We start from the raw sequence: 14,678 nt of genomic DNA on the forward strand, positions 1-14,678 counted from the left end.
TTGGTTAGTGCTTCTCATATATATATATATATATATATATATATATATATATATATATATATATATATATATATATATATATATATATATATATATCATATATATATCATATATATATCATATATATATATATATCATATATATATATCATATATATATATATCATATATATATATCATATATATATATATATATATCATATATATATATATCATATATATATCATATATATATATCATATATATATATATCATATATATATATATATATCATATATATATATATATGATATATATATATCATATATATATATGATATATATATATGATATATATATATATATGATATATATATATGATATATATATTTATATATATATATATATATAAATCATATATATATATAAATCATATATATATATAAATCATATATATGTATATATATATATATATATAAATCATATATATCATATATATATACATGCATATACACACACATACATATACACACATAAATATACATACACATATATATATATATATATATATATATATAACTACTTCATTTACTCACATAAATTTAATATACGAAAGTATAGATTTATGCATAAGCTTTAAGTATTTACTTCAAAAGTGCTCAATACGTAGGTAGAGCTAGTTAGTAATTTATAAAATATATATGGCGATTAAGCTACACTGAATATTCTGCGTTTCATCCACTATAGGATTCGTCAGGCTTATGCGTGAATTCTGTGGTTGCTTCTTGTTTTTATATATGTTGAGGATTTCTAGTTAGCCAATCAGCTTTCTAGTATCCACCGCGCCCCTTCCTATCGGCCAATGGGCATGCATTTTATCGAACAAAGGATCTGTTTAAGAACTAGGTTAGTGGTTTAGGGTAGATCTTTTCCTTCCTTTTTTTTTTTTTATATATATATATAAATATACCTATGTGTACACATATACATGCACATACATATACATATATATATATATATATATATATATATATATATATACATATATGTGTGTGATCGTTTATGTATATTTATGTTTATTTAATTTATTTATTTGTTTGTTTTCTATTGTTATTGTTAGTTTTAAAGCTATTTTGTATCGCTATCCTAGAGTAAGTTTTATTTTGTGAACACAGTTTTTTTGCTATTTCTCGTCTACAGTTTAATAGATTTTGAGGTTCTTTAAAATACAGGATAGCAAATTTTTCATGGAGGCATAATTTACATGGGTCGTCTAAATGTCTGCACGTGGTAGCTTGTCTCATTATTTTCCATTCGACTACCGGCGAATGTCCGCTTTCTTTGAGTTCTCAGTATTTATTTGCTAGTGTTGTTTTTATAGTGTTTTTTATTTTTTAATGTACTTTTGTGGTCATAGTATCGGGTTTTGAAATCTAAGGAAGTCATGCCTATGTAATATTTCTTGTTATTCGGGTTTTCTTTCGCAAATATTGTTGCTTGATAAACTGCACTTTTTGTTAGACATTTATTTTGGACTGGGCAAAGTGTGCGGTGTCTACAATTGCATTTATCTTGTTCATTATTAGTATTTTTATTTTTATTTATGGTATGGTTGTTCTTGTCCGGGGTTGGTTTGTTATTATTATTATTATTATCATTGTTATCATTATTATTATTATTATTATTATTATTTCTGCTAGTGTTGGTTTTATTTCTGTCATGGTGTCTACTTTTTTATTGTTTATTTTGTTGTTGTTTACATTGTTTTCATTTAGTATTTTGTTATTATGTGCTTTAATTATCATCTCTAAATTTTCCCAACAACTGTAAGATAACTTCAAGGTATTTTTATTGAAGATTTTGTGTAAGGGGTTACTTGCGGGAAAGTGTTTTTCAATAAGATTCAGAAATTTCTTGCCAAGTTTTGTTTTTAACATTTGATTGTATGGGACTGTATACCAAATTATAGTTCTTTTTCTTCTATTTTTAATTTTATTATAGTTGTTGGTGTTTTGTTGCTTATATTTGATATCGATATTTTTGTATCCACTATTTTTTAGGGCTGTTTCGTAGATATTGGTTGACCTGTTAAATGCATTTTCATCGCTTGAGTTATTACTGAGTCTACTTACGATCGAGTTAGGAATTGATGGTGGGTGGTTGGACTTAGGGTTTACGTAAATTGGAGTAGCATTATCTTTTAAGTATGGTTCATATGTGTTTTTATCTAAGTTTAATGTGACGTCCAGGAAGTTTGTTATTTTTATGTTAGCTGATACGTCCGCTTTTAGGCCTAATTTTTTCATTTCTTTATGTATGATTTTCTTAAAGTTTTCTCACACACAAACTGTTGGAATTTTTTTTGTACCAGACAGTTTTTTTTTTTTTAATAATTTTTAAATAATTTTTATTTAGTTTTTTATTTTTATTTAGTTTTTTATTTTTATTTTTATTCTTATTTTTATTTTTATTTTATTTTATTTTATATTATATTTTAATTTTTATTTTTTACTTTTTATTTTCTATTATTTATTTATTTATTTATTTATTCTTTATTTATTATTTATTTTCTATTTATTTATTAATTTATTTATTTATTTTCCATTTAGTTTCGTCTTACCACTCTTGCTGACATTTTTTAATTGATTACCTGTACATTTCAGTTGACTTATATTATTTTGCCCTATATATTTTTTTTGCGCCTTTAACATTTCCTGTCTGAGTTATTTTGACTTTTGTTTCCCTTTATTTTATATTTTATATTTAACTTTATCATTTTTTTTCCTCTCTCTCTTCCCCTTGTTTATATTTATGTCTCGGAAGTAGAGTGAAAAGCATATCTTATTTTTCTTTTATTAATATTATTGGAATCTTTTCTTTATTCTTTGTACACAATTTTGTGAATTATTCCATGGATTTCTGCCTTTGGATTATTATGGACCATCTTCTTCCAAATATGGGATTTCCTGGGATTTTACTTGTGCAAATGGAAATTCTTTTAACTTTCTTGAAGATTTGCATTTGGATTTTATCATCACTGGATTTTTTATTTTCCACCAGACTATCCATTCATGTGTAATCACCTTTTTCTTCACCATATTCCCTCTGCTTCACTTTTTTTGTTTACAAGTAAGATCTTTGACTTACTTGTTGTTTCATTAAATACTTCTGCATGCAAAATCCGATCCCGCATTTTGCTAATTCCTACCCTCTGATGAGAAGGAAAGTATTTCGAAACTCCGTGGATTAAGGACTATCTATTTATCTAGTGTTTCCTTTTCAGATTAAATATGTTTTTAACTCATTTCACAGTGTTTTTTAACATGTTTTATTAACTGTTTGCTCGTATTATAAGCTCTATTTCCTATTTGGTTTTATCGAGCTTTTACATCTGGCTGAAATAATTTTATAAATATTAATTCTTTAATATTTATGATATACTTTAATTTTATCATTTTGGTAAATCTAATTGTAATTTTTATTATATATATATATATATATATATATATATATATATATATATATATATATATATATATAGAGAGAGAGAGAGAGAGAGAGAGAGAGAGAGAGAGAGAGAGAAAGAGAATCTCATTTCGGGGGAAAAAAGGAGGGAAGGGGATGTCGGCTATTTCTAATTACGTGTTTTCACATGGGTACAAAGTGATTTTGAAGAATAATCCGCAAACATGAACAAGAAGTTTAGATGCTTATTTAGAATTACACTTATTAAAAAAAACTACAGAAAAATCTTTAAATCACGGAACGATAAAGTCATATTCCAAAAGTCACTTTTTTTTTTTAATTAAGAAAATCAAATTTTACGATTGTTAGCAATTAAAAAGTTTTAATTGTTTTAAATACCTGTGGTCGAATTAAATTGTCGCCCTTGACAAATTAAAACAACATGGCCGCTGCTGACCTATCCTCGCTTTCTCATACAATTTGATTTTCTAATTTAAAAAAAAAAATTACTTGATCAATTTACATGATTTTTGGAATATGGCATCTTCGTTATGTGTCTAGTATGTATATTATAAAAAATTTCTGTATTATTGTTTTTTTTATTAAGTATAATTCTAAATAAACACCGACATTTATTCAATAGATATATCATTCAACAAAATATGTTTTAAATTTCAAAGTTCATAAAAATGTTTTTAATATCAAAAACCAAATTTTAAAAAGGCCATCAGGATGTTATGTTTCATAATGTGTTCTGCTGGTTGGCAGCAATAAATCTTAACATGCGTTTTTACATTGTTCATAGCTAGCAAAAAAAGTGTAGTATCTGTTCTGACACTACAATTTGACTATTCTATTCTCGGGCTGCTGCATTTAAAAAAATTTTTTTTTTCAAATCCAGAGTGACCCTTTTTGAGGAGCTGGCCTTCCCTCACATTAAAAACCGAGTTTGCGTCTAACTTTGCCTTCGTGGAAAAGCAAATAAATAGGAAGTGATATAGAGAACACACAAATAAAATAAAATCAATTTTCTCTTGCGAATCAATGTCCCTGTTGAGCGATTTGGCCACACACTGACCAATTAGCTTGCAGAGTGCATTGATTCCATCTGTTCCCTAAGAAAATTCTTTGGGAATCACAGCCGGTCAACGGCCCTGTCGGTGGGGCATTAGAATACGCCGACTGCCCCTCTGCAGAGGATAAAAGTCCCTCAATGGGGGTCCTGGATATGACCTTAAACTATATCCAGTAGTGAGGCCCCAGCTTGTGGGCTTTGGGGAGTGTGGAGCTACCCTTTAATGACCATTGCTCCCAGGTCCACTCTGACCCGGAGTGGTAGTACCTGTTAGGGTTCCAACTATGGGTTAAATAGAAAACGACGTGAAAACAACAAATATATTCTATTAAAAAAATATATTCTATTAAAAATATTTTTTCTTCAAAATCTTTGGATTCGGCATTAAATAACCCGAAAAGGGTTGATATGCCATAAAACAAAAACAACCAACCAACCAACCAACAACCGGTCAACAAAAGAAATTCAACAAGCATCTCTGGTCTCTGCCCACTGGACACTCCAGCATAGACGATTTTCGCTGAAGATAATCGCGAGCTGACCTTCATCACCCAAGAACTTTCTATTCTTCATTTTCCTCATGTGAACACAACTCAACTTTCTGCTGCCGAGATAAACCTTTTCGATGCCGTTTTTAAAAGTGGTTTCAGTTTTTATTTCGTGCTACGTGTTCAACTACTAATTAAATTGTAACACACACTTCGTCATGCAGAGATTTCTTGTCCACTTGGCCTCCTCAGCCACTTTCAAATTCCACCTCTTCTCCATTTCTCCTACATGTTCCACTCCTATTTAAAGATCAACAGGCTTGTTTTTGGTTCTAAAGAAACTAGAAGACAGGGAATGGTCTATTCTTTAGAAATGGTTGTAAGAGATTATACTACCCATTTATTTACTGGTCCATTCCTCACTTCCACTGAATTTGTATATTGTCATTAGACCGAAACTTACCTGCATCATGGACTCTTCCAGTACTATATTATGCTCAGAGGGCAGAATCAGCAGGAGTACTAGTAGTGCACAGCATGTACGACTACGCATAATGGATACCACCAGATAGTCAGCTCCACTTAATCTTTATCCTATCCTCATAACCGTTTCGGTTAATATATTTTTCTTACGTCTAATCTATGTTCCGTGTTTTCCTTCCGTGGTCTCAACTTCCGGTTCACATCATATATATTTACAAATAAAATTTTTTTAAAATACCACACTTTGAGGTGTTTTATCTACTTGCACATTTTTTCTAATGTTTTTATAAAAATTTGATTGACAATATGGATCTGAACATTTTCTCTGAGATACATTTTCAGCCAACATCTTAACAAGTTAGCGGCCGCATTGCTCCAAGTGTTTACAAGTACCAAAAATGAAGCCTGGTGTTGTCGTCAGAAGGTTGACTGGTCTTTAGTTGTCATTCACCAAATTTTTTGTAGAGGGAAAGATAATATCAAAGAAAGAATGATAAAGTCCATCTGGATCACTTATACTTGAAGCACCCCAAATTCTGTAGAGAAAGGTAATATCAAAAGAAAGAATGACAAAGTGTATACATACAAAAATATAGAGATTTTTATTGACAACTTTTTAGGACAAGGAAAGGTAAAAAATTAAGTGAACGAGAATTCAGAGTGACCGGGAACGAGTGGTGACAAATGCTAAAAAGCAAATGGCTATAATTGCTACACTTTTTCTTTATCCACTTTGTTGGAATCTGCTTTCCTCCTCACACCCCAAAGCAAGAAAATTTTCACAGGAATGTGTGAAGTCAAAGTATTTTCAACTAGTGATGGAACGATTCCAATATTTTTCCTGATTCCAATACAATTACAGATTCCACGCTAAATTCCTAAGTCCAATACAATTACCAATCCCGATTCCGATTCTTTATAAATCTCTAAATATTTAGCTATAAAATAGATATTTTCTCCCGATTACCATAAAAACAAATCTTGATTGTGCATATATTTTCTCAAACATAAAAACACACTTGTCAGGGGATGAGCTATAGATTTTCATTTTACTGGAAGTTTAAATTAATAAATACTTATCATTTTATTATTACTCTCAGCAGTGGAAAATTTTGTTTTAAACAAACTCAAAGAAAAAAATGATAATTAAAGGAATCGTTTTTGGTATCAGAAAATAGGCACAAATTTTTCTGATTCTGAGACCCCAAAAAGTTCTGATTTTTTGCGATTCCCAATTCTGATTAATCATCCCAATATTATTTTCAACCAATGAAAATTGATCCAAACCCCAAAAAGTAACACATACATGTGAAAATAGTAATCCAACAAAAATTTAGAAACTCCTATAAAAAAAAACAGCCAAAAGCTAGAAATAAGAGACTTCACCAGCTGGTTGTGCAGAAGGACCCCAGAACTTTTAAGTTGCAATATTTTTTATATAATGGGAGGGTACGATTATTCTGTCACATGTCAACACTCAAGACACACATATTGCACGTAGATAGTCGAAACGAAACAAAGACAAGGAAAGAATTACACTGCTTTTTTTTTCAGTTGAAGCAACAGACATTTATTTACAGGTACTTCCAGAATAACGCCTTGTCTCTTATTCAAAAGTGTTCTCATACTCCAGTGTGCTTAATGATAAGACTGCTGTGTCAGACACATGGTACTCTGTCTTTGTCCAACCATGTTTAGGACACATATTTCCCTGTTGCTCCCAGGCCACATATGTAACACATCTATTTCTGTCTTTCTCAGCCACATTTTTCATTTTTTATAATCTTTTTTTTCTTTCTTCCTCGATGTGACATCACCTCACACGTGGTTCGGTTATTTGCATACCTTCGCTGTACTACAGCTACTGTCATATGTACACCCGTGCTCTGTTACATAAAGAAAATTGGAAGGTTCTACTTATAGACACTGACAATAGGAACTGACCAATCAAATGGAGCCACGCTCTGCTAGCAACCAATCAGAAACCGGAATTACTCAATAAAACATATTGGATATTTTAGAATTCCCACACATAATTTTTCGTGTACACATGAAAAGGAATCTTGCTCTTTGTCGGCAAACTTGTACAGTTCAAGACTTATGATACAAATTAGCAACCCATTGCCAGCTCTATTTTTCATCTCAGGACTTATACAGATTAGTAACACAAACTAGGCTTCATTTCTAGGGCAATTGCTCTTAACATATTAAAGGCCTTCGATAAGGTATGGCATAAAGGCCTACTTCACAAGATTTCCAGCTACGGTATGTCTGGAAATGTTTTCTCAATTATTAAATCATTTCTCTCTGATAGGCTCATAAGAGTAGTGGTTGATGGGCAGAAATCAGAGGCCCACAGTATTAATGCTGGAATCCCTCACGGGTCCATACTGGGCCCAACTCTCTTCCTGATCTACATCAATGATCTCCCAAAACACATACTAAAATCATTCGTTGACATCTATGCTGATGACATGACTATCTATGGCAACACATCAAAGGCAGTAAATGACAAAGTTCTCTCTGATTCTCTCTCCTCAAATCTTGAGCGCGTGGTACAGGTGGCTGGTTACCTTTAATGCATCTAAGTCCTATCTCTATATCATAAACGCTCTGATCTCTATCTGGCATCGATTGAAATGAATGGCTTTCGTCTTGGGGAGGCCTCATGTTTTGATAAGCTTCTGGGTTTGACCTTTACTCCTGATTTGAAATGGAACACATACATCAAGTCCGTGGCCAAGGTCGCTGGGAAAATGCTGGGATCCTTCTACCGCTCCAGAAGATATCGTTCTAATGATGCAATTCTCTATCTATATAAAAGCCAAGTACGTCCAAGGATCGAGTACTGCTGTCACATCTGGGCAGGAGCTGCTAAAAACAGCCTATCCTACCTTGACAGAGTACAAAATAGACTTTGTGGGAGATGCCCTTTTCTCTTTCCTGCAACTTATCACCCACAGAAGAGACGTTGCGAGCCTGTCTCTGCTTTATCATTATTTCCATGGCAAGTGCTCGTCTGAGCTCCAATCTCTGGTCCTCCCTCGCCAATCTTTCACGAAAAACACCCGTCTAGCTGAATCCACTGTGAAAAATTTCCCCCACTCTATATCTGTGCCTAAATCAAAACGCGGAATCCATGGACAAAGCTTTTTTCTTAGAAGTGCACGGCTGTGGAACTCTCTGCCGCTTGCCTGTTCCCCCCCCCTCGACTTCAACTTGGATGTTTTCAAGTCCAACACAAACAAATTCCTGATGAACCGCCCCCTTAAGTAATGACACTTTATCAAATCTCCAATACTAACTATTACTACGATACTATCCCATTGATTACTGTACACACAATAACACTTATCCCCGAGTGGCTTTTGGGCCTTGATAAGTGGTGACTACCATGTAAAAAAAAAAAAAAAAAAAAAAAATGCCACGCTGCCAAATACTCACATAAGTATAGTACCTACACAGATATTATTCATTCTATGATTACACATTTCTACCATGTGATAACTAACCCAACTTTCTGTACTAAATATGCATGTGTATACTTTACTGAAAGTAATTTTATATTTTTATCTCTTATATAAAAATGTTTTGTAATGAAATTCTGTTTTTCTCCATTTTTCATTTACAAAACTTGTTCATGTTTTAGGTAGCACTTGCTAACTGGTGATCCTTCTTTAATTTCCAGTTTATATGCGTGCCCCATATATATTTTATTCCTTTGCTAAAACTAATATTTTTACCCAAATGACATTAAATGTCGGTGTTGTTTTTGGCAATACTCGTTGTCGAAAATAGCTCGAATGAATCAGATGATTATTGTGCTAAAATACGCTATCAACTTACCCACAGTAGAATTTTCACGGCCCGTTGTTCTATCATTGTAAGTAATGACATTGAAAATATGGCTATCAGAGTTAAAGGGCGACAATCGAGTTAACCTGTGAATTTCAATTCCCACAAATTAATCACCCCCTCCCCACAAAAAAATAGACATCAAGTTGTGTAATATAAAAAGTAAAAAAACAAGTAAAAAACCCCAGCAAAAATAACAGTAACAAAAAAAATAATTGCTTTTCAAATTGTTTTTTTTAGGAATTTATTCAGATATTCTTTTTTGTACAAAATACAACAAATAGTTTATATAAATATTTTGTTTAAAATTGAAATACGTTTAAATAAATCCTCTCACACAGAACCATATTCTTTCATCCAGTCTTCATATTTCTTGAGATCTTCTTGGGAAACGCTTTTGCTGACTTTCTTTATGGATTCCTCAAAATCAGCCATACTTGTTGGAAGCTCAAGTTCCTCTTTCGGAATGTTGCGGATCTGTTCTGAGGTCAATCCAGCAACACGTTTACGAAAGGCCATCATCGCTGCATCTCTAAAAAAGAACATAACAATTACAAAACTCATTATTATCTATAAATATAAAAGCGAAAATGTATGTATGTTTGTATGTGTGTTCGCTTTTTCTGTATGTCAACAAAAGGCTTTTTTCAGAGAAGCGGTCGGTCGCTTCACAACTTTTTAAAACTTTATATCACATATAAATCGTAATATCTCACGGTTAACAACGAAGCTCGCCTGTCTATTTAATTTGCTCAATTTCGGGAAGATAAATATTCAACATTTGTCGCTCGCTGCATGTGGGTTAGTCTTTTTCCTATAACATCTTGGGGGGGGGGGGAGCGTTCAGCAGTAAATGAAATACTATCCCGCAGTCAAACTTGACCTCATTAACTCATTAAAATGGCACCTGCCAAATCCAAGTAATTAAATAAATTCAAACGTGTTTCCGTTAGCATCTCGCGGTGGGGCAATGGTTAACGTCGCACTTTTTTTTTTTTCACACTTTAATTTACAACTTTGCCTCAACGGTTCGGGTTCGATCCTCGTACTTCCTTTTTTTTTTTTGTGCAGTCTTGGGTCGAGGGAGAGCGGTAGAGAAAGTAAAAGTAGCAAATGTTGTGTTGCAAGTTTAGTCTAAAGCACATAAAGGCTTGATCATCTGATTCTAGGTTTGTTTCTCTAGTCAAGGGAAGGGTATTACGAATGTAAACTCCAGTCCGTACATGTGTCTGTCAGAGTCCTTACGGCAGAATGGGAGATATCCAGGCATATTAAAGTGGTAAGAGGGGATGGAGGAGTGTAGGTTAGTCTCACTTAGCGCTAAGATATCCGGGGTATTTGTTATGAGAAATGCTTCAACATCAGCTAAATTAGTTCTAAGCCCACAAATATTTGTGAATGCAGGCCTCAAGGGAGGAGGCAAGTTGGATTTGTTTGACCCTAATCCGTTTAAGCTTATTTTTAGATTGTACTGTCGTCATATTTTTTTAAAAAGTTTCAGTTTAGGTAAGGGGAAGCTGAACAGGAGGTTATGCAGAGCATCAGACATGCATCACAAGTAGACCATCAGCTGACCTTTCTTCAATTAGGATTGTGACCTTAGGAAAGCTCACCGAGGATGAGTGCAGGGTCCTTTTCCATGCGCGACATGGCACTACAAACATCCCGATATTTTACAACTGTTGATGGAGCAGCTGCTCTAAGCGCTACCAAAGAGTTAGGGCACCTGTACTACCAGTCGGAAACAGCAGCCAGGAACTGTCAATACCCTCAACTCATCAGAGGAAAGTCAACCCAATCTGATTGCTCAAGCATATATGGTACTCAAGCACTCTCAAGTGCCCAGTTTTAGGGGTGGGGTGTGTCGGGGATGCTGTATCTCTACAAAGCCACAATTTGCCCATGAATATAGTTTTGTTGCCACATCTGAGTTGATGGATCTACCTCTAGTCTCTGCCTCTTAGACAGAAAAAAGTCTTCAATCTAAAAGATCCTGCATTATTGACCAAGCTCCAACTTCTGTCTCATCGTCACAATATTGCCCCCTTATGCCTTTTTTATAAATATTTTAATGGAATGTGCTCTGACGAAATTATTGCACTTTTACTCCCTCGATGTCTATACATCCAACTAGCAAAATCGCACCCCTTCACTATAACAATCTCTAGATGCTGGAAAGCCTTCTACTCTGTTAGCTTCTTTCCTTGGATTTTTAGATTTTGGAATTCCCTTTCTGCTTCTCTGATTGTACTGACATGCCTTGTTTGGTGTAAACAAGAAATAAAAAATAAAAACATGGGACAGCTAGCTCCCTTAAAATGTTATTCATATGTCAGTGTTTGGCTAATATGAATATACTTCACTTATTTAAAAAAAAAAAAAAAAAAAAAAAAAAAAATAGTCCAGTCAAAATACGGTTTGACCATGAAAAAATTCCAAGAAAGCATTTTATGATTTTCTTTATTACTAAAAGTTTACCAAAATCTGATCACCATAAAGGTCCTATGATGTCATAAAATTTGTCCAGGATAAAGGTTTTATTTCTTGTTTTTTTTGACTGGACTAAAAAGAAAATGCTAGGTGTGTGTGAGCATTTTTCTAGTATGGTAAAGGAAGTTCTCCTTCTTTGCAGCAGCCTTGGCAATGTCTTCTATGTATTTGTTCCAATTCATGTTGCCTATGAATGCTAGACTGAAGAGTGTTATTATCTACAGCAACCGGTGGTTCTTTGTAATTGTTGAAGGAATGGAGTTTTGTCTTAGTAGTATTAAATGCTACAAAACCAATATTTGAAATTGAAGCATGGAACTGACCTGCATAAATTGGTAATATCTGCTCCTGAATAACCATCAAGTCGTTCAGCTATAACTTTAAGATCAACATCGTCTTCTTTTTTTACATTTCGGAGATTAATTCGCAATAATTCTTCTCGCCCAGTCGCTGAAATTAAAAGCACAAAAAAAATAATAAATTAAGCGAATATGAAATGCAATTAATTGAACTTCAAATTAAGTTTGATAAACTTTAATAAAAAATCGATAGACATTAGAAAAAATATATCAAATCCTTCCTCCTTACTTATTCTGGGTATAGACACCCTGAATTTTTTTTTTTAACAAAAATCTGATATCATGGATGAAGTATTTGGTAAAATCTAATTGTAAATTACACTCCTCCGGAGGTTGAAGATTTAATCTCAAATGTGGGTGACAATCAAAATACAACTGAAAATTACTTAGAACTTCTATCGAGTCATGGCTGATGGAACAAGAGCATGCTACCCCGTTAAATAAAGGGTTCTGTTCAAAATTTTGTGCAGATTCCCAAGTTTGATAGAACAATTATAGAGTTCAACAAGATACACTTGAAGAAGGTCGAAGGTTACATCGACCAAAACATAGTGATAATAATATTCAAGATGAAAACAGAAGAATCCAAATCACATGAAAAAAAAAAAAAAACTACTTTTTGCTTTTTTTTTTTTTTTTTTTTTTTAAAAACTTTTATTGTTTTGTTTCATGAATTATGACGGTCTCAACCTATCATATTGTTAATACATGATTTTGCATCTTAAATAGAAACTTCAAAAAATAAGTTGTTGCATGAGAGTTTACATTTTATTCGTATGCCAGCAGAAGTCATTAGACATGGTGGTGAATTGTTCCAGTTGCTTTTTGTTTCAGCTGTACAACTCCCTCACCCCCAATCAAGCCTCGCAATGGTAAGGAAAACTTTCAATATTGAAGTGAAATTTTAAAATGTGAAAAGTTATTAAATGCTTATTTAGGGGTTTTGACTTAAGTCATAACTCGTATGTTGTTACGGATCTCCATTTTAACGAAGATGTCCTGTAATCTACTTTATGCATTTAATGATTAAAGATCATAGCAAAAAAGAAAGAAAAGTTTAGTATGAAATAGAAGTTTTGAGATTAAATAGATCAATCTAATTATTTGAATTAAAAAAGCTAAAATATAATGAAAAATACAGGGTGGAACAATAAAATTGTCGCCCTAAAGAAAACAACACTATTTTAAAACTTTTGAGAAAAATCAATTCAGGTAACTTGATTATGTAGTAGAGTTGACATCTATTCAATGTAGCCGCCTTCAGCCTCAATCAATCAATGCAAGTAACTTTATTATGTAGTAGAGCTGAAATCTATTCAATGCAGCCACCTTCAGCTTCAATCACCGCCTTGATAAAAGTCCAGAACTGGGAGTATACCTTTTTCACAAGTGCTGGCGGGAGCTTGGCAAATACTCAGCAAGTGGTGGCGATCAGGCTAGCTTTGGTGTTGTGGGAGGTCATGTTGGTGAGTTTCTCAACGTATGACCAAATGAAGTAGTCCAGCAGGTTCGGATCAAGGGAGGAGGGTGGGGCCAATGAGAGAAGGGTACAAAGTTGTAGCACTCTTTCTGAAGCCAAGCCTGGGTCTCTTTGGACTTGTGGGTCAACACAGACACCAACTGACTGCACTGGAGAATCCCCACACTCTTCAGCACATCCACGTACACTTTGCTGTTGACTTTCAAGCTGACTTTAAAGATGTGAGGCGGCATGGTGTGGTTCTCACTTGAAACCACACCAATGACCATAACCGTGGCTGGAAACTGTTTTTATCACCCTGGTTATTCATGGCAACCCAGCGATGCATTTTGAGGGTGCTGGCAATGGTCCTGTTGTCATAACTTGGATCGGTAGAGAGCATGAGTTGTACAGCGATGCATCTCTGATATCGCTCGTTGAACATTGTGTCACTTTCAGACATGATAAAAGGCTCCTATTGCTCTTGGGATTTGTACACAACTGGCCAACTAGTAGATGGCCTGCAAAAAAAAAAAAAACCAAAAAAAAAACGGTTTGCATCAAACGGAAATGGAATCATGTCATCTTTTCTAGGGCAACAATTTTATCGTTCCATCCTGTATAACTAGATTTTTTTTAATAGAAAATTTGCATATCAGAAGTAACAAAATTTTTGATACACAAACACACACATATATATATATATATATATATATATATATATATATATATACATGCATGCATTATATCTTATTTACCATCAGGTAAAGGAATATATATTCTCTTTTCAAGTCTACGCCGTAAAGCTTCATCCAAATCCCACGGGAAATTAGTTGCAGCTAAAACCATCACAATTTTGCTTTCGCCATCATCGTCATCATCCGTAGCAGAACTGGCAACACCTGCAAAAAATGAAATAAAACTTGATAATAATAATGAATAATGCCCCCATACTTACAAAACTGTTTAAGCGTTATCTTAAGAAGAAGTGCTTTCCAACACCCTGGAAAACCTCATCAGTATGCCT

General features: G+C 33.3%; 1 protein-coding gene across 2 annotated transcripts in view; it reads right to left on the reverse strand.

The window, feature by feature from the left end:
• Window positions 1-9,558: 9,558 nt before the first annotated feature.
• The window catches only part of LOC145248333 (katanin p60 ATPase-containing subunit A1-like), a 42,940-nt gene continuing 37,820 nt past the window's right edge, over window positions 9,559-14,678 (reverse strand). For both annotated transcript variants that reach the window (XM_080110241.1, XM_080110242.1), the window contains exons 10-12: window positions 14,410-14,553; window positions 12,157-12,283; window positions 9,559-9,875 (exon numbers count right to left, since the gene is read on the reverse strand). In XM_080110241.1, coding sequence (XP_079966367.1) covers window positions 9,677-9,875; window positions 12,157-12,283; window positions 14,410-14,553 — 470 coding nt within the window. In that variant the 3' untranslated portion in view covers window positions 9,559-9,676. The remainder of the gene's footprint in view (window positions 9,876-12,156; window positions 12,284-14,409; window positions 14,554-14,678) is intronic.

The sequence above is a fragment of the Euprymna scolopes genome, chromosome 26 (genome assembly GCF_053919585.1).
Source record: "Euprymna scolopes isolate OS-2025 chromosome 26, ASM5391958v1, whole genome shotgun sequence".
Lineage (NCBI taxonomy): Eukaryota > Metazoa > Mollusca > Cephalopoda > Sepiida > Sepiolidae > Euprymna > Euprymna scolopes.